The 21,448-nt window shown below is 33.0% G+C and overlaps 2 protein-coding genes across 2 annotated transcripts in view; one reads left to right on the forward strand and one right to left on the reverse strand.

The window, feature by feature from the left end:
- LOC100651552 (thyroid receptor-interacting protein 11) overlaps positions 1-18,795 on the forward strand; it is a 44,845-nt gene extending 26,050 nt beyond the window's left edge. The window contains exons 4-13 of the mRNA XM_003393514.3: positions 9,869-10,036; positions 10,593-10,700; positions 11,281-11,689; positions 11,802-14,525; positions 14,678-14,781; positions 14,881-14,980; positions 17,603-17,684; positions 17,845-18,034; positions 18,356-18,451; positions 18,527-18,795. Coding sequence (XP_003393562.2) covers positions 9,869-10,036; positions 10,593-10,700; positions 11,281-11,689; positions 11,802-14,525; positions 14,678-14,781; positions 14,881-14,980; positions 17,603-17,684; positions 17,845-18,034; positions 18,356-18,451; positions 18,527-18,679 — 4,134 coding nt within the window. The 3' untranslated portion in view covers positions 18,680-18,795. The remainder of the gene's footprint in view (positions 1-9,868; positions 10,037-10,592; positions 10,701-11,280; positions 11,690-11,801; positions 14,526-14,677; positions 14,782-14,880; positions 14,981-17,602; positions 17,685-17,844; positions 18,035-18,355; positions 18,452-18,526) is intronic.
- A 1,472-nt stretch (positions 18,796-20,267) lies between these two features.
- Positions 20,268-21,226, reverse strand: LOC105666325 (protein lethal(2)essential for life). Its single transcript, XM_012314610.3, has one exon. The coding sequence runs from the start codon at positions 21,083-21,085 to the stop codon at positions 20,420-20,422; it is 666 nt and encodes a 221-aa protein (XP_012170000.1). The 5' UTR covers positions 21,086-21,226; the 3' UTR covers positions 20,268-20,419.
- Between the last annotated feature and the right edge of the window lie 222 nt (positions 21,227-21,448).

Here is a 21,448-nt window from a genome sequence, read left to right on the forward strand (position 1 = left end):
ACGGGGGAACCTTTGGTTACGCACTTCTTATCGTGACCTCCTTGCGTTACTTGTCCGGCTGTTCTGATGGTAATTCCCTTTCTTTTCCATTTTCCCTTGTTTTTGTTCGATATAATTGCCAACCACGAGGTGTCTCGCTGCCTGACGTTGATTTCCGGGTCTCAATTTTGACAGTGAAATTGCTCATAACTTCATACCAATATTGGAACACTCGAGTTTATTATTTCTTTTTTATTGTTATTGTGATAATTGTTATCAATTTTTTTTTTTACTGTACTGTCTTTACTATGTATTTGGAATTATATCGTTTTATATTTATTTGTGGAAATGTCGCTTTGAAAATATCTTACCAAATTATATAAGTTTTTAGAATTTTAGAATCAATGAAACATAATTATATCGACAAGTTGTTCATTGCACGAAGCCTATAATTTTCAACTAACCCATTTTCGACTAAAATAATCGAATTGATATTAACGTTCATCTAACTCGAATCCCGCGCGAGAGATAATTGCCTCTCCAATGGCAATCAATGAATGCCATTTCTAACCCCGACCTGCATTTTACTTCAATCACGCTACGTAAGAAATAATCATTCGGTATTAATTGATTGCACAATTTAATTTTCAATTGGTTTCGTTTATAACTAGCAGACGCAAACGTGTAAGCATTTCGAAAAAATATTACGCGAGTGAAATGTGAAAATTTTAATATAAACGGCTAAATATTTCGATATAGCCACTGCCATATTTACGATATCGTGTTTAATTTATTTTGCAATCGAAATGATTCGATACAAATATGAAACTCGTAAAAAAATAGAGAATTTTGATTCAAATAATACCTACCATATTTTCGCCAATTAACTTTTATACAGAGATTTAATTTATCATTTCGAATGGAACGATCGAAAAACATGAGAAGTGGAAAGGATGCATTGAATGAATTACTAAAGGACGTAACAATTCGAGAACAATTCGCAAAATCGAATTGTGTTCCTTGACAGTTCGTAATTTTATTGATAAATCCGATAACGAATATTTCGTGACGTAAGAGAGCTAGTATAAATCGGGAACAAAACGGATCATTTGCTGGATAGGCTGAAAGGAAAAGCGGGGGAGAAGAACGAGGTATACAATTAACGAAATCTCACGGTCCAGAGTTGGTATTGCTTTACGTGAGATGAAACGAAATGTGTATGTAAACGGGCAATCGTTGCGCCGTGCCACACAGTTACGCGTAGCTTGTACATATTTTGCATAATTGCATCCATGTTACAAAATGCGTTGATTATTTGATCCCCGCATGAGAGACGCAGTTAATAATTATATCTGATTATAAATGATAGGTATTATTAAAACCATTAGTAATTAAAAGTAAAATTTTTGTTCTTCGGTACATACCACCTTGAATTTTGTGCCTTTAATTCATAAAAATTTCGAGAATAATTAGAACTTGGACAAAATGTGGCTGTAGTATTGTAACTAAAAGACTCTGATCTTTTAAGCCTACGATCACATCCTGACACTTTTTCTTAACCATATCCTGATATTATGCTTCATGAGTTTTCTCGAATGAATAAACGTGGCTACATATTCTTAATATTTTTTATTTCGTTTACTTTTTCTTGTTATAACATGTATAATGATTCTTTATGACGACAAATGGTTTTATTTGCAATTTGATTATAAGAATTTGACAATATACTTGACAATTGAATAACATCTCATTTAAGTTTCGTTTAACTTGTTGAACGTTGTTTAAGTCGATAAATGACAATGAAGATGATTCGTTACCAAGAGAAAACATAGTAAGTTTCTAGCTCACCACACGTCCAACGACAGTTCTCATAACTGTCGATTCTTGTCTTGACGTTTGATCGTTCGCTATCGAGTAGAATTTTGCGCCTCGTGCAAAGAACTGGCGCGATGAAGTTCTCTGCAATTAAAACAAAGCACGTGAACACATACAAACGGTATGACGCAAGTTTTATTACAGTCTGTGTTGACATAGCTCGCGTTAGAATATCGAGTATAACATCTGCGTGGTTTAAACGTAGCGGTTCAACCGCCTCCTGCGAGTTTTCCATTCCAAAACGTCGAGATAGAAACATCGGTTGAAGACATCTAATCGATTGCAATTAAACGTTATCTGGTCGTTGTTAGTCACGATTGTTTTTTGTGTGCTATAGCATCATTCGAATCCCATGGAATTTCACAATTTTACCGTATACATGAGTAAATAAGTACACGATTATGATTCTGGAACGACTTATTTGTTAAATGGAATATGCTTATTTCTTGTCTCGTGTAGATCCTATAAATCGAATGAATTGGTTAATTTAAAAGATTGAAATATTTTGCCTGATTAAAATTAGTATAACGTACATTTCTATGAGTAATAGAGGTGCTTCCTTTCCCACGGTTACTATCTGTATCTGTAGCGTATAGTTCGCCACGTTACTTCGATAAGATGACATGGTTACATGTGAACCATTTAGAAGTAGGGTGGTTCGGAGAAATTGTGTTCAAAACAGGCAGAACTGGTGTACTTCTTTTTATCAAAATCAATTATTCTCTGTGACTTTTTTATTGTTTACAATGTAATATGTTAAATGTTAATTAGAAATTAAATTTATTTAGATTTTTGCAAAAGGAAATAAGTATTATTTGTAGAACAGATTATGTTGCACTTGTACTTGTTACACGTCATTCACTTCAATATCTATTTAACGATACTCGTACAACTTGTCACCGTGTTTGAAGTCTTGTGACGTCATGTACAAGACTATAATTACTGTTTAGAAGTACTCGAAGTACATCCACAATCCGTATAATAGAAGATTTCACTCTTCATTTTAAGTATATTTATTTATAATCCTTCGATGGATGATTTTGCCTTCTCTTCCAAGTTTGCTTATAAGTAAATGATCGTACAACCAAATTCTAAACAACCAAAAATTGGCCAAAGTGGTTATTAATTTGTCAATCTATAACTTTTAACTGATAAACATTGTTTCATTACTTCTTCACTTTATTATAGAAATCGAATTTCAGTCTGAACTATAATAGAAAATGCTGGGACTAGAACGTAATTAGAAATGAAGTTCATAATTGACATTCACTATGATGTAAACAATTTATTGCTATCATGTCCTGAATTCTATTCTTGTATGTTTTACCATATAACGAAGCTTGTCATTCTTAAAATTAGAATGACTTATACTTTTAACCACTTGAGAATTTATTTTAACATTTGGGTGTCTAATGTCCTTTGTTAAATTTAAATTCGAATGATCTTTTTAATTTGTCAAAATCAAGAACGAAAATATGGATTCTAAATCTCAAATTTTCGAAATTAATTTCTCCAGAGAATTCGTAATTCTAGATAGGTAGAGTGCATGATCCAATAAATATTTCTGTGTATATAAATTTTGCTATGGCACTTCTGTGTAAATTGTAACTTTGATCTGAATAATTATGTAACGTTGCACTGAATTGTACAAATTGTGGAGTGTGAATCTCGCTTAAAGTTTGCATGCAACAAGTTCTGCAAATTCTGGCAACGCAATCATTTCCTGAATCTGATTATCAACATCACAATATAAAAATGTATCAACGTAACTTGCAAAATGATGTGATTTCGTGAAACTTTGTTTCATACCTGCTAACAAATAGATTTGAATAACGATTTAAATATTCTTTAATTTAAAATAAAAATTAATTATTAATAATTTAAATATCTTCCAACTTTGACGTATTTACTCTTAACAGCTGCATCCTTAGATTGGAAGTTATAACTGACATATACTGTAATGTAACTGTAATATTAAAAATTGTAACAAGATTAGGGTATTTGTAGCGTATTTGTATTGTATTTGTAGGGTATTTGTAGCGACAATATCTTTCAAAAACAGAACACGTTGATGCTCAAAGGTCGTAGTCTTCGCATATGTTTGAGATTTTCTCTTTAGGAAGAAATATCTTGGCTGTCTGTGCTTTCAGGTATTTTTGTAAATTTCTGTAAATTCAGGAATGGACATAATAGGAACTTCACATTATAATGTACCGCATTTTGGACGCCGAAATTATCGATATTACATATTTCGCATTACGTTTATTTGCAAACGTCGTTGAAACGATGAGGCGAAGGCTGAATTTTTGTCGAAAGAAAATTCTTCTAGTCATTTGACACACCATATTAGTCATTTTAACGACTTCGTATGAACGGTTTTTCCGCAATTAATCGAAAAATCATTTTTACAGCGGCTTACTATAGGGATTAAGGAGTTAAGATTTTCAAGCATTCTGGTAAGGCTAGATAATGTACTAAATAACGTATTATCAAAATTTCAAAAAGATTATAAGAAAGCTTACGCAGCAAATAATTTGAAAGAAAAATACATGGTTTATTTTTATCTCGATGTTAGTGCAATCATTCAAATAGTTGCTGACCGTATGTTGTGCATACATACTTTATCTCATATAGCCTAAGAAAAAAGAGGAAATTTATTGAATGATAATCGCATAAAAGTGCTTAATCACAGATTCCATTTCCTTATCCATAAAGGCGTGGCAAATGCAACGTTTATTACTTGCTGATAATTTCTTCATCGTGTTTATTTACCCAGATAAACGCATTACTTCTATTTCAATCCTTCTTTTGCTGTCTTTTCTCACCTTCTATACAAACATTATATATATTCCACTACTCAAACATATTTTTAATTCCCCTTCGTATTTCTTATAAGCGCTTGTATTATTATTGATACCCAGAAATTGTATGCCTCTCTCTGACTCTATTATAAGAGGTAACAGATTCATCGCTATCATTAACATAGAGGTCTCTGCGTTGCAATAATTAACGCTGCTTTTATCACGAATTAGTTTTGGAAGTAACCTTTGAAATCATACAAATAATTACAAACAGTATATATCTTTTATCTCTTTTCAAATTCACTGGTTAAGGCATTTGGGAAATTCCAATCAAATCTCAACCAAGCTAACTTCTAGCTATTTCATCACTTGGCTTTATCATCCCTATCACTAATGAGCTTACAAACGTCATGCCATCAAAGGCTTGCAGGGCAGATAGCATTCATTTTTGTCGAAATGTAGAAAGTAAAGATATACCGACCATCTTAGCACGATATCGGAAAACAGAAAATTATTGTGTGTTGCTTCAAAAACGTGAACGATTCGTTAAGATCGAAAAATTATTACCTTTTTAGCTCTTTGTGTGCGTGTAATATAGTATATGATTTTTGTATAGCAAAAGAATTCTCGTATTTGCATATTTCTAGTCACAGTTTGATTTTCTTTACTTTTGTAACAATTTGATTCATGTGCAAAATAATCGATAAAATAATAATCGATAAAAACTTGGTGTAGAACTTGAATAACAACCGCGATTCAATCAAGCTGCGATCTCAATCGACGATATCACTGATCTCTTTCCACGTACCTTATAATTTCGCATGTAACGCGAGGCAAGTGTCATGCGATCGTATCAATATACCATGTTCATTTCCTTCGCTTTTATTTCTCAAATGATACACGCGAACGTTTTTAATGAATTACATACAACATCTTTCCGTAGAGGCAAACTTTTCATTTACGATCGTTACTTTATAATCTTTTATGCTTCATTAGAGTACTCTGTTTCAGGATTGAAAAATATATTTTCTCTGTGTAAAGTATTTACAAACTTTATAACACAAGTCTGTGATATATGTTATTGAAAGATAAAGCTTCTTGACGAAGAAAATTCTGATGTCAATTTTGATTCTTTGTGAATTTCATATGTTCTTTCCCGTTTCAATATATTTACCGTTACTATACTATTTTGATATTTAAATGCATCTATCAAAAGTTTATGTAAAGTTTCATCAACGACGACTCGAATCCTTCGGCTTATCACAAGCAATATTCACGTTGTATACCTATTCGCGTTGTTGTGATAAATCATGGAAATAAATGAAAATTGGAACATAGAAAATATCAGTACCATCGTCACATCATTTCTACAAAAAGACGACAATTTTTCAAATTCAAACAAATGGCTTTAAGCTCTACGATAACGAGGGTGGTGTTCGGTTAAGAAGCATATATTAATAGGACATACAAAGAAGCATATGCAAATGCACAGTCAACGTCGAAGTGGTCAACGTCGTGTCTGTTTCGTTCCCCTCTAATTTTCCCCCAAGAAACACCAAACAAACGCTGCTCCCTGTTCAAACTATCTTCATAACTTGTGTGAACACAGCCTTGGAAGCCCGATTCTTTACCATAATAAAAGAAAAATGTGTTAATCGAGGCTATTCGAGGAGGATTTGCAAGACAAGAAGAGCTCTAAGTTCGACTTATGACGTACGACCCTGAGATCCCGAACCTTCTCCGTGTCAGTTCTAAAGTATCAAGTATTCAAGGTGAAGTAAACGTATAAGCAGGCCGTATTGGAAGAAAAAAAAGGAAACTTTGGTCGCGCGAGTCCACATACATATATGCAAGTCAAACGATGCATTATTCCTTGACCTGACCTAACGGAGGCTCCTTTCATATTCATTAAGAGAGTTTGGACCGCGAAAAGCGTCCGCATACTCTCACTACTCAATCGAATTTTTTTTCTTCTTAACTACTCCTTTTTCCTTATTTACAAATCATTAAGACATATAATACCAATTTTATATTAAAGTGATAAAAAATATATCTTGTTCGTATAGTAGAATGGATAAGCGGCGCAAGGAGCAAATACTAAGATATACAAACAAATGAACGGAAGAAGTTTAAAATTAGAATGATTTAAAAAGTAGAATGTTCTTAAATTGAAGAATGGAAACGAAAAGTTATTTAAATTCCTTACTTTCTCCTTCTCCTCGCACCGGGACCAAAAAACAGTTTATCGTGAGCAGAATCGACTTAAAAAAATGTCAGCGGAGGCTGGAAAGACAAATGCATAACGCGTGTGCATCGATTAGCATTTAGACAGTGTGCATCGAAAGCTTTTCGGTATCAGTCGCATATCTGAAAGGGTCCTATGAATAATATGCAACGATGCGACACCAAACTGCTTCGACACATGCATCAACAAACGAACTTTTGTTTATTCCTCTCGTTTAAGTTTCCTCATAAAAAAACGATCGTGGAAACATTTTGAATTCAAAGTCTATTCGAATCTCGTACATCGAACTTTCGATAATTTTCAGGAATACGGAATAATATTTCATCGACCACTGCATCTACAAAAGGATTGGATTTCATCTCATGATCATTTTATCGCTATCAGATACCGACTTTATACATTTTAAACGTTGGAGAATTTTTTTCCCCAAAATGATGGCACGATCGCGCGATGCGCCTTTGCCAGAACAGAACTGTGAACGTTGACGCGTCTTTTTGTATTATGCGGGACAAAAAAAAAACATACGATCTGTTTGGAGTAGGCAAAGAATTGACTTTTAGATGAAAGAACTTTGAACGGCGTGAAGCCCGGTCGAAAGGTGAATCTTTCCTTTTTCTCCTCTTCCACCTTGTCCCCTCCCTTCTTTCCCTTATATGGGGGAACTTATGGTAGGATAAAAACCTATTTGTAGTCTTTTGTCAAGACGATACGTGGCCATAATAACAGCTCATTGAATAATTTGTATAGAAGTATGGTAATGCATGACGACGGACTTTCGAATCAATTGACGGGCGAAAGCTATTTCTCTATTGACTCGGGCCGAATAAATTTTTACGTTTTCAAAACAATTCCTTTTCCAAACGTAATTTCATTTCTTGCGCAATAATCTGTTTTACAGTTGAAGTGGATAATTATTCCATGAAGCATTGTACGTTGAGACAGTCGTCTCTTTTTTAACGAGTTAATAGTCCAACTCATTATGAACTTTCGCGATAAATTTTTGAATTACTTTTATATTCACGAAGCTGCTATTTCATCAATTCCACTTTAATTTATTATTTAAAGCTACTTTTGTAGTACCAGTTATGGATAAACTTTCGTTTCCTTCAACTGTCGGCTAAATTACGTCATAATGCACAATAGAACAAATTTTAAACTATCGAATTTGGAATGGCATATGACAAAAAAAAAGAAAAAAGAAAGGAAAAAGGAAAAGAACGCGTTTCAATACGAACTCAATTTACCCTTCTGTATCAGTACAGTGGAGTAAATTGAATTGAATTGAATTGAATTGAATTGAGATATACCCGAGTCGGTTCGTCCCGGAGTCGGGCGGTTTTTACGTGGATAAAAACAACAAACGAAATATACACGGGACACGTGAGAGAGTTTACGAGGGTTTACATAATCTCGGCAATTTCTATGGAATGACAAGGCTTTTATAAAGTCTCAATTCACCGTAAAATCTTGACATCCTTTCTATCAGGTGTGAGCAATTTGAAAACCGAATATGCCGTTTTCTTTCTCTTCCCCCAAGAGAACCGCGACTGATCATAATTTCGATTGCATAAGTACACCATCCCCACCATAGGTCCCTTTTCCCTAGATTTTTTTTCTTCCCTCTTTCGCGCCCGCGCGGTTCCACGGCCGAGCGGCGTCATGTTACTTGCATTGTTCACGACATACTTATGTAAACGTGTATAACAATACTAAGTTACATACTAATGATACGCTGCTTACCAGTCGGTCGCATCCTGCTTCAAGTCGACTCAAACTTGCGAAGGAACGTCAACGTGGCACGACTCACGTGTATTTCTTTGGTAGTAACTATTCGATCGATCAAGCTCACCTATCAAATCGTTAAAATCGATGCGTTAATCGATCGTGTATTCAAAAGGAGATTTTGGATGAGATACGATCGAATAATCGCGAGTTTTCTTCCCCATAAAGATTGCATGCATCCGAATTGGTCGCTGAAATGCAACTTTGCAATTACATTTTGATATTTAATACTTTCAATTTCGATAATTAATATCTTTTTTAATCGTGTAAGACTTACTAATATCGATTAGAATCAGACATGTGATCCTCGCGAGTTCGTTCACGCGACCGCGATGTACTGGAACGTACTTTTAACTATGTACTGTACCTTTTCACGAAATTATAATACATACATAATTGGAATCTGAATTAACCATCGAAACATCGTTATACGATAGTTTAAAATTTGTCACATTTAATCAGCAGATTCAAAATTCCCTTGATGCAAGTTTGGAAAACGATGTAACCTTTTTCGCGCGATATAACGGAATAATCGCGAGTTTCCTCCCGGACGAAAATTACTCGCATCCGACTCGGCCGCTGAAACGTCGCGTTGCAACGCGGTATCTACCGATACTCGTCCCGGTAAATATTTTCCCATCTTAACGACGTGTACGACTCTTTTTCCCCTTGTAGACGATCGCTCGTTTTCACAACAATTGTTGCAAAAGACGTTGCTTGATGAATTTTCAATCGAAAGAGGTTGCTCGCGTTTTCTGATGCGCTGATGCATTAATGCACGCCATGCTTTTGAAATCATCGGGATCTGTCTACAGGGCCTTCGTGAATTTTCTTAGCTCTATCTCCAACACGATCGTGTCTCCTGTATAATGTTATCATGACGGAACTTTACGTAATAAAACATAAAATTGCGACCAACCTTCAATCGTCGATATAGGTAAAATATAATATAAATACGTATAAAATATTGGGTTGTTCGGAAAATGCGTAGCATTTCTCATAGTCGATATACTTTGTTGCTTAGTTGGTGAGATTAAAAGAGGATTATTTATTACGAACCCCTACCCGTTTCTGGTTGAACTAATAAATAAGAGTAGGTCACTAAAAAAATTATGTATATATTATTTCATAGAACGCTATCTCTAAAGATAAAAACCTTATAATTTTAATGATCTGTTTGTTTCAGAACGATAGTAATCACGATGACGAGGGCGAGGTATTTTTTTGGGATCCGCCGTCCACGAAAAATCGGAATTCAAAAAGTCGGAATCACGTGCGACAATTGCAAGAACAACTGGCACAAGCCACCGTGAAAATACGAGATTTAGAAATCGAACTTAAACGCATTCAAAAGGTAAAATATGAAAAATTCTCTATTATGTACAAACAAATATTTTGAACAAAGTTCCTTTTATGAAAAATGATAATTTAATAGATTCAAAACTGATCGGCACTCGTTGCATATATAATATTTAAATTGCTCTGTGTACCTAATAATCGCATTGTCTTTTTTGTCCCACTAAACATAAACGGGATAATTACCGTCGCAATTGTTTTCAGATAATTGCGTTTAATTTTAACTCTGTAGCGATGTCCGTTTCGCGCATATATATACATGATAACATATGTCATTACGCGTTATCTTCAATCAATATCATATCATTGTCACCTTATTAGTTAAGATATCCACGTAATATACTTAATTCACTATTACCGTTTTCTAAACTGCGCAATATAAATGTTAATACGTTGTCAACAATTAGAATACATCTATCTCTTTCTATAGCATTCCCCGTAATTTCATTTCATTTAAATATTTCATCTTAAGAAATTTTGTTTTATGATACATGGAATACTTCAGAAAACCTATTAGTTAATATTAAATAACCTGTCACAATTGTTAACTCCAGGGTAACAATTCCTCTTTGAAAGATGAACTCACCGATGGTCATCAAAAAGCGGAATTCTTAAGAGCAAAGCAAGATATGGTGAACCGTATAATACAAATGGAAGAAAAGGTAGGTATATACATATATCTTAGTAATTCTTCGTAAAAGTAAAACGAAGAAATAACTTATTTCGGAAAATCTGTACCCAAGGAAGCTAGATTTTTTTTTGCTTAGAGGATATATTTCAATCTTCGAGTTTGTTAGCATGGAAACATTCCTAATGAATCACTGTGTTTAACTGGGCGAATTTAAGATTACTAACATGTTAGTGCAACAAATATATGATTATGAAAATAAGAAGTTTCATTCCGAATAAAACGAAACGCGATGTAATTCTTCGAGTTACTTAATTTTAAACGATGCGGTGTATTTGAAGACTTTAGTCTGACCAAATGAAGCAAATGATCAAGCACAAAGATGTAACACATTTTTACGTTGTGAAGATCTCCTTAATGAAAATAATAAATTTCTTTTCTTAACTAGTTAATTCAGTGTTTCGAAGACTTAAATATTTGTGTATTATTCTCCTAGAATAAGGAGAGGCGTTCTTGAGTTTAAAGTTTCAAAAAACATTTGAAAAATTTGCCTTACAGTATTAAAGCATTTTATGATGAACGATACACAGTAAAAGCAAAACTATGTTAATCAGAGCTGGGAAACCGAGAAAAACACGAGACGCATGCAATCGGATGAAATAGCGTTGATCAACGATTTCCGTACGGTGCTGTCCAAATTGAACTCCCTCGAGAAGCTGGATTTAGTTCGTGGCGCGCTAAAAGCGCTGGAAACTGAGAACGAGAAATATAGCGAGGCTAATAAACAAGAAAAGTCTGACTTCGATGAGAAGTTTAAGAGGCCCAATAGCGTCAGCCACGAGACCGCCGCGTTGAAGCCTAATTTCGACGTGAGTTCAGAGAACCACATGCGAGATGAATTTATCAAAGGGTCAAGCAACAGAGAATCGGAATTGTACAAGAAAATCGAGGAACTTCAGGAAGAAAATAAAAGATTATTCGCTAATGTGGAAGAATTGGATCAGCAGCATGAACAATCGATAGGTAAGCATGTCGTTAACCCTTTCCATCTAATAATGCTAGTACTTTCTTCTATTTTCTTAAAAACTTGATAATATAAATGATTGGTCATTTCCATCTTCCTTTTAACCCTTAGAAAAACTATTGTCCCTCAAGGAAGAGGTCGAAAAAAAACACCAGTGCCTTCAAAACGCTTACGAACAGCTTTACGTAGACTACAATCAGGCTCAAGATAAAGTCGCCCAACTGGAAGGTAAACTCGTGGAATTCAACACGCTGATACGAACAGAAACTGTCGACCATACCGTACAAACTAACAGTTTAGAGAGCATAGATAAGCATATCCAAACAAATGATCTAGAAATGGAAGAAAACGAATCGACCGACGAGCAGAATGAGGGGAATATGCTCGACAAATTAACCAAGAGGGTCAAGAATATTTTGAAGAGTTCCTTTGTAGAAATAGAACCGGATGAGTCGATTTTCGAGGCTCTGGCGAAGAAGTACATTGACGTGAAATGGACGAAAGACGTGGTGGAATCGGAAACTGAATGGTTGCACGAGGAGGTGAAGCGTCTTCAAATAGAAAATTCCGCGTTGCGCAAGAAAAACTCGTTAAGAAAGAAAAATTCGATGCTACGAAGTACTTGTCCGAACGAAACACGATTAAAGAATCAAGGCCAGTCGCCGCCTGCATCTCGAACGAGAAAACCAGCAAAATTAGAAAATATTCCGGAAGATATCGAGGACACGTTTAATACAATGGAGAATCTGAATCGGAAATTGCATACGACGTTGGATGAGAATGACAAGTTACGAAAGAAGATCGATTTATTGGAGAACACGGAGAAAGAAACGCAGGAACAGCTGAGAATATCATTGGAGAAATGCAAGTATTTAGATGAGAACATGGAATTAGTCGAGGAGCTGAAATTCGATCTTGAGAACGCGAGACAAGAATTGAAAACATCCGTTTCTAGTGGAAAACAATTAGAAAACAGTTTGGCGATTCTGCGAGATATGAAAGACGAAATTCAAAAGGAAAACGAGGAACTGTCTCGGAGAAACGAACAGTTAGAAATAGAGATCTCGCAGTGGCGTGAAAGTAATTCAGAGACAGGGAATAACGATACGTTAAAAGATCTTCAGGAGCAATTAGCCAAAACTAATCGCGAGAAAGATGACTTAGATTACGACATATTAAACATGAGAAAAGAATTGGACGAAGCGTTCAACCAAATAGAGTTGAAAGAAAGTTACATAGCGAAGCTGAGTCAAGAGAACGAAAGTTTAACGAAAGAAAAGATTTCCTGGTTGGAACAGTTAACTGCCATTCAAGACGAGTCCAACGATAAATTAGACTTGGTAAACACGGAAAAATCTTTGTTAGAGCAAGAACAGACGGAATTGAAGGAAAAAGTAGCGAATAATAAAAAAGTAATAAATGAAATTAGGGAACGATTACGAGAGTCGGAAGAAAGGTACTTAGAACTAAGAAATGAATTTTTGTCGATGAACAAAACGACTGAGAAGCTTCAATTGGAAAAAGAAAATTTGCAAAACGAAATGAAGAAACGCGACGAATTAAAGAGTGAATTAGAGCTTAGCGAGTTAACTGAAAAATTTTGTTCCATGCAGGACGATTATGCTCAAATGGAGAATGAAATAGAAACATTACGTTTGAAAGAGAGAGAATTGATAAAATTACAAGAGAGTTTCGCCACTGTTGCCGAAGAGAATAAAACTTTAAAAACCGGATACGAAGTAGCCAGGGATAGCTGTATCAAGTTGGAGCATGATATTGCGTGTCTACAAGCGGAGAAAAAAGAGTTATTAAATCGTATAAATGAAAATGTCTGTGATAAAGAGAAGCAACAAATTACAGCTATTTTAGAGGAAAAGATACGAGAAAATGATACCTTGAAGGATGATAACAGTAAATTAATGGCAGAAATCATCAATTCGCAAAAGAAATTACAAAAGGCAATTGAAGAAAATACAGAATCAGCTGATATGGCTAAAGAAACGATAGAAAGTCTATCTCATCTTATTAGAGAAAAAGACGAAGAGATTAATAACCTGAAAAGCGCACTCTATCTTGCAAAAACTGATACAGAAACACTCGATTTTACGACTATAAAGAACGAAAGGGACGAACTTGTGAAACTTGTAACCATCAAACACAATGAAAATGTGCAATATCATGATGAAATTCAAAGGTTGACGCACCTTTTGAACGAACAAACATCGCGAGGTCAGAACTTGCTAACAGAGAAAGACTTAAATGTCTCTGAATTAAAGGACATAGCCACTCTGCAGCATGAACTGAGGACAGTCGAACAACGTTTGAGAAATGCCGAAGAATCGAACAGCAAGGAAACTTGCAGGATCGTCGAACATTCAACGCAAACAACGGAAATTGCGATTCTTAATGAGAAATGTAACGCGTTGGAAGCAGCTCTAATTCAAGAGCAATCGAACAACAGAATGCTACAGAATCAACTTAGCGAAAGCCAAGGCAAAGAAGCGAACGCTGCAAAGGAGTTAGAAAGGCTACGAGCACATTTGGTTGAAATGGAATCAAGCTATACGGAAGACGCTTTACTTGCGGAGGAAACGCGAAAAGAATTAGAAGTGAAATTACAGCAAGCTGAAGAAAAAATGAAGAGCAGTTCAAACGCGTATACGTCCGCAAATATAAGAGCAAATCAGCAAGTGGAAACGTTACAACAACAAATGGCGTTGATTGTTCAGCAAAGGGATGATATACAAAATAAGTTAGCTATCGCTGAAGATAAGATCTTATCACAGACTACGTCCTTAACTAATTTACAGATAGTCTTGGAACAATTCCAACGAGGTAATTTCAAATATTTCATAATCTCTGTGCACAACGTGTCTTATACGAAATTATCGCTTATTGTTGTTGTTGTTGTTGTTGTTGTTGTTGCTATTATTATTATTATTATTATTAATTGAAACTCGATAATAATTTTCATTTATAATTTTTAGATAAGGAAAAAGATATCATAGCGGCAACTGGGAGAATTCAATCTAAACTAATCGAATCCCATAAAAAACAAGAAGAGTTGGCCAATGATGTCACAATTCTTAAGGTATACTTATATAATTGTATGTTTATACATAAATATTACAAAAATTGCTTATCTAATAGTTAATAGGGTAATATATAATTTTTTAATAATTGTTAATAGGAACAATTAGCTGAAGCAAAAGAATGCTTACAAGCAGCATCCAGATTAAGCGAACAACTCGATAAAAAAACAGAACGAATCGAACAGCTAAACCAAGAAGGTACTCGATTCTATTATTACTACAAAATATTACCTTTGCCTGCAACTTGTTTCTTTTATATTTCGCATGATTAGAATTTTTTGCAATTAATTCTTCAATCATTATTTATCGATAGCAAATTTACACAATTTTTATACGTTCACAAAGAAAATTCATATTTCCAAATTCACAAAAAATCAATACATAATTAATTCGACGTAATTAATTTTGAGATACGTTAGATAATATAGTTTTCAAAAATTATTGTTAAATGTGAGGAAATAATATGCACATGTGCTTCTTTGGTTCGGGATTTCGGGATTTTTACATGTGGTTTTTAGTGTAATTTACAAAATAAAGTTTCAAGTATCAAGAAACTAAATGTAATGTAATTAAATATCTAAATTTCTTAGGTAGAATAAAGCTTGGTATTATTTAATTATTAAAATTTGCAATATATATTGCTATGTAACATCAATGCTAAATATTGAGAATAAATTGAAGTATTGAGAATAATTCTCTAATTTTCATATTAATTTTTTTATATGAAGTATTTTATTTTTATTTACATTTTAAAAAATGTTTATATTTAAATTTTTTAAATGAATTATTCTCATATAATTTAGATTTTACGAACTGTATTGTACCTAGATTAAATTTATAAATATTTTCTAGCATGTTCTAACTTTTTACTAATATGCAAAATAATAAATATATAATCGCACAAATTGTGTATCATTACTGACCATACGCAATGAAAAATACAAAAAGTATTAATATCGGACTAAAATATCAGTATAATGCATTTGATCAACAGTATGCATATTATTCCTTAAAATCCCGTTTCTACATAAAGTAGAAAAGCACATGCGGTTTTTTTTATGCATAAGAATCTGGTGCTATAATAGCTTGCCTATACACAAAATATCACACATGTTCTAATTATAATTTATGCACTGGTGAAATGGTTAAATCCCACTCTATTATCATCAGTTTGAGTGTGACCTGTGACTAATCTGCAAAAAGCAAACACGTAAACAATCCGGTGATGTAGTCAAATATCAGCTGGTAATTCTGGGATTTTGACAATAGCCCAGGATTCTTGCTGGTATCCGGCTACGAACTGGACGATCGCCTTAGCGCACTAAATCACATCTTCGTTGGCTCATGCATTGCCACTGGTGCTGGTACCTTCTCCTGTTTTTCTACTTATAAATTCCTATATACTAACATATAAAATATTGTTAAATAGCAAAGGCACAAAAGTAAAAAGATTTGTTGTATGGTTTCTTTTTATTTATATGTAAATTATATTTTCTAATCTAATTTATGTCATAATTTTTTGTTTATATCATCGAGGACTATATCAATATTGTTAAACACTCTTTTTATGTATACATTACATCTACATTCGATGGCTAATTTATTTTTTCAATTTATACAATTGGAATATTGGTGCACACATAGTATGAGAGTTGTATAATATTGTAATCTCTTAATTCTTAAGAAGCAATACTGATGACCATGAATTTACAATACTACTGTAATCATCACACTAAGTAATAGTAGTAATGTATGATGATATATGTATTTTTATAATTGTAATCTATTACTATAATCTGTGAACTATAACTACAATCTGTAAACGAAATACAAGTGAACTACGTATTTCTCTAGTTTCCTCTGTAGTTTGAAAGTTAAGTTCAGCACTCAAATACATCACAAATAAATTAAGACATTTAGTCATACATGTACATATGTTGAAATAATATGTAATACATAAACAGATCTATATAAACGTAAAATTTGGTAGCGTTAGTGTGGGTAATCTCATGCGGTAACTGTGAGCGTGTGAATTGTAAAAGCTCATATTACCTCGTGGGGTTTCCCACCCGTTACCATTATCCTACAAGGATGAAAAAATGTAGTTAAAGGTTTTCATTCCACCATCTATAACGTACATTTTTTATTTTAACTTTAATCATTAATACTACTAGAATTGTAATTTATTTAATTTTTGTCAGAGTAGACTGCCAGAGGTAAAATTAATGTAGCCATTGCAAATTATATTAATTTGAAAAATAAAGTACACGATCATTTATTTATAAAGAATTATAATGAAATCATATTAGAATAGCTATTGTTCTTTAATGTAATGTATTGTAACATACTAAAGTACTTATTATATTAATATAGCTTTCTTACTTCTAGTGGCATGCGTCATAGTTTGCTAGTATGGCATGATAAATGAAGAATGCAGCATGAGCAACTAAGACATGGGTGTGAGTATTACATCAGGTACTGGTGTGATATTCAGACAACCAGTACTTGTGTTATACTTACGCTCATGTCTTTTCAACCTCCAAATCCGCCAACTTTACAACGCTGGAATGCACATGTCTAGAAATGAAACATCCAACATGCTAAACTTTTCCTTAAGCAGTTAATACTTTTACTGAAATTACATTTTTAAACATATAATTGATTCAAAATATTGTAAAAATTATTTTGTGATATTTAATGATCTCTTTTCTGTTACTCCCTCTCATGATTAACTCAGAATATTATAATAATTATTTTCTGACATTTAATGATCTTTTTTCTATTACTCCCTTTCTTACATGGTTTGTCATATATTTCTAGTGGACCGGTTAACAAATCTTGTAAATACTGCTGATCACAGGATAGAAGAGGCAAAGCAAAGTGGAGAGGGAAAAATTGATAAGTTAGTATTTATTTCATACATCTATGAATATTTTTTGCAGAGAGAATTAGAATTTCAAACTTTAGCTATGTTTCTAAATTTAAATTTATCTACTGTTTTGTATAAAATTATCGTAGAAAAGATTTTCTTTAATTGTAAATAAAACATTCACTTTTTTCAGGACTCTCATTAAAAACCTCTTATTGGGTTACCTGTCCTCGTCGGCAGCAGATAAATCTTCGGTGCTTAGAGTGTTTTCCACAATTTTGGATTTCAATGAGACAGAGAAGGATAAAGCAGGGTTGAGTAATACAGTCGGGCAAAATAGCTGGTTTTCTCGTTTAACTGGTGGATCTACCGATCCTAATAAGGTAAATTAATTTTTCTTTTAAAACAGGTTTTTGCACTACACAATACAGGATTACTCATTAACAAATACATCAAATAAGTTTAATATTATTTTCCATTCCACGATACATATATTCGCGGGTCTTATAAATTACTGTTGCGAGATATCGAGATACTGAATTATTTGGTGCTGGTTATACATATACAGTACATGACATCGATCATACCAGAGAGAAAATTTCCTCTCTGATCATACGCACACTTACGTATAAATATACATACATTTTTATAAAAAATATTTATTAGATAATATGATATAGAAATGAAATAATTATATTATTTAGGATCACGAAGCATCTTTGTCGGCAGCATTTATTAGATTTCTAGAAAACGAATCGAAACCTAAGCCACAGTTACCAGCATTACCAATTCAAACATCGGTAAGGACAGTATTTCTTTATTTCTTGTTTATACATATATGTGATGTTTTCAATTGGACTATTTTTTTTTCCTAGCCATTACCACGACCTGGTCATAGTAGGCAACATTCTACGTCATCAACACAATCTACTTCGTTACTTTCCAATGTAAATTTACCAACATTCCCGGATTTTATCCCAGCCAGAAATACAGGATCTATTTTGAAAGAAGTATTGAAGGACAGCTGATATTAATAATTTTGGTATATTTTATGCTTTGTAAATTCTAAGACTGTAGCAGAAAGCAATGTTTAAAGAAGACATTTGTTTACCAAGTTCCACTTAATAAAAGTAAAGAAAAGAAATGATTATTGGTAGATTGCGGATTTTTATGCATTTATGGCAAATTTAAAGATGCAAGAATGCATAGAATGAACATATATAAAATATCCAAAATACAGTGCTTATTATAAAATTTAGGTCAAACCAATCTCCACATAGATCCTAGTCTTTTAGTTATGCTCATTAAAATGTGAATTTGCATAAATATCCGCAGTCTAATTACGAGATTAATTCTATTATTCTTTTATAAAAGAGAAACGTTGTTTTTAACAGATTTATCAATTAATTGTTAGTTACGATAATGCACTATTTCTTTAAAACATCGATTTTTTTAGTGTAAAAATATAATCTAAATATTTTTAAAAAGTATTACTTGATAAAGTCTAATAAAAATGATATGTGGTAATTCATGGTGCTTGCAACAGAAGTGTTTAATGTGAATTAAAGAATTCAATTTTTCTGTTTCTTGACAATAATTAAGAAATGTAAATTGGTAAAGATATGTCATAATTAATGTAAAACGAAAATTTTTTCAATTCAAAATAATCCGTAATTACACCGTTTCATCAAAAATATTAAGACACAAAATTTTTTATCTCAAATTGTACAACGAACGAAATAGTAAATAGAATATATTTGCATTATTGGACTTGTTCATACTTGTTTTATAGATTATATTAAATTAAAATTAAAGATCATATTAAATTTCATGTAATCTAATTTAGAACTTGATGGGCACTAACTACAAGTTTTATTTATATCTTTATAATCTTAAACATTATAATGCTCTGAGATAAAATATTTTAGCTACTTCAGTCAATTTACATTAATTGTATATAAACTTTGTATATTTAAAAAAACAAAGTGGTGGGCTAGCAATAAATAATAAATTATAAATTAATATTACATATAATATATATGTTATTGTAATTGTATTGGCTAAAACTTTTAGTAAGAGTTACAAATATACAATCTTTGTATATTACTTACTTCTATTAGATTTTACAGTTTATTTATATTGAAATATTTTAAATACGGATACATTAACACCTAAATGTAGCATAAAAATTATTGTTGCATTTTGTAATTTATTTTTCAATACTTTTTTTTTATTAAATTCCATCTATATTACATATGTATAGAATATGAGCTTATAAAAGTTGTATTTTAATGGATATTATTCGATAATTTTCAATTACTATACATAATTTTTACAATTTAATAGCAGCTGAAACCTTTTTACAATTATGTATGTAGAACAAATTATTTTAACAATAATGTTCTAATGTTAATATCTATAAGCTAATAGTACAATTTAAAGTAATCCTCTCATATTTTTGAATAGCTAAAATAAATAACAATAACTTGAAAACTAATACTTTAACTTTTATATGTTTTACATAGACATTTTACAGATTAACAATCTAGAAAGCAAGGATTAAATATGAAGGGTATAGATAAGTTTATATATATATATATAGAAAGAGACTCAAAATTATATTTTATCGAACATTTTATTTAAAAAAAAATCTTAACTTATAGTACAAAAATCAAATTACATGACAAAATGCGCTTTGACATGTATAAAAGCGGAACAGAACACAAACAGAAGAACATGTATTAATAATTTAACACATTTTTTAGGCTTTATTTTTCTTTCTTCTCGTCCTCCTTCTCTTCCTGCTTCTCCTCTTCCTGCTTCTCCTCTTCCTGCTTCTTCTCTTCCTGCTTCTTCTCTTCCTCCTTCATCTCCTTTTTTTCTGCTTCCCTTAACGCTGGTTTACCCGTCTGCTCAATAGTAACAGTTCTTTCGTTTTGGATCTTCGGTTCGTCCTTTTTAGGCGCAGTGATATTGAGTACACCGTCAGACGACAGACTAGATGTTACTTGATCGACATCGCATTGCTCAGGAATCAAGTATTTTCTGGTAAACTGTCTCGAGATCCAACCATGCTCGTCTTGTTTCTCTTCGTGTTTTCCCTCGACGATCACGGAATTGCCAACGATTTTGACGTTGATTTCTTCCGGTTTAAATTGCTGAACATCTAAAATTACCTGGAACTTGTCCTTATCCGCTTTTACCGTGGATGTACCTCCTCCTCCGTCTTTTCGCAGGAGTTCACCCCATGGTCTATAGTACATCTGTGGGCTTCTCGATCTTCGATCTCGAATGGGTAAGATGTATTGATCGAGGATGATTGGATTCAATAATTGTTCAGGATACAACCCCAAACCAAAATTCTGATCAAAGAGTCGGTGTGGATGGTTCAGTTCCTCCCACCAGTTGGAGAACAGCAACGGTATCAGAGACATTTTGACTGAATTACTTGGTAGCTATATACGTTAAATAACGTATTCAGTTGCAGATTTCTTCACAGCAATTCACTTTTGACGTTCACAGTTCAAATGTTTGTAGTATACTGTTTCAATGGCTCGCGACGCGCGTATTTATAGCTGCCTTCTGCCAGCTGTACATGGCGGATCGAGTATCCAGAATATTCGAGATTCAAAGTTAGGAAGTTTTGAGAAAATTCCCTATTCTACTTATCTACAAAGATACTTTTACATATAGATATTGTTCCTAGGTGTCTATAGAATAATTTTATACGTATAATAAGTACAAATATGATAATTAAAAGGATCTTTTATCTATAGCCGTACATCTAGCGAAAGTTA

Source organism: Bombus terrestris, chromosome 2, assembly GCF_910591885.1.
Source record: "Bombus terrestris chromosome 2, iyBomTerr1.2, whole genome shotgun sequence".
Taxonomy (NCBI): Eukaryota; Metazoa; Arthropoda; class Insecta; order Hymenoptera; family Apidae; genus Bombus; species Bombus terrestris.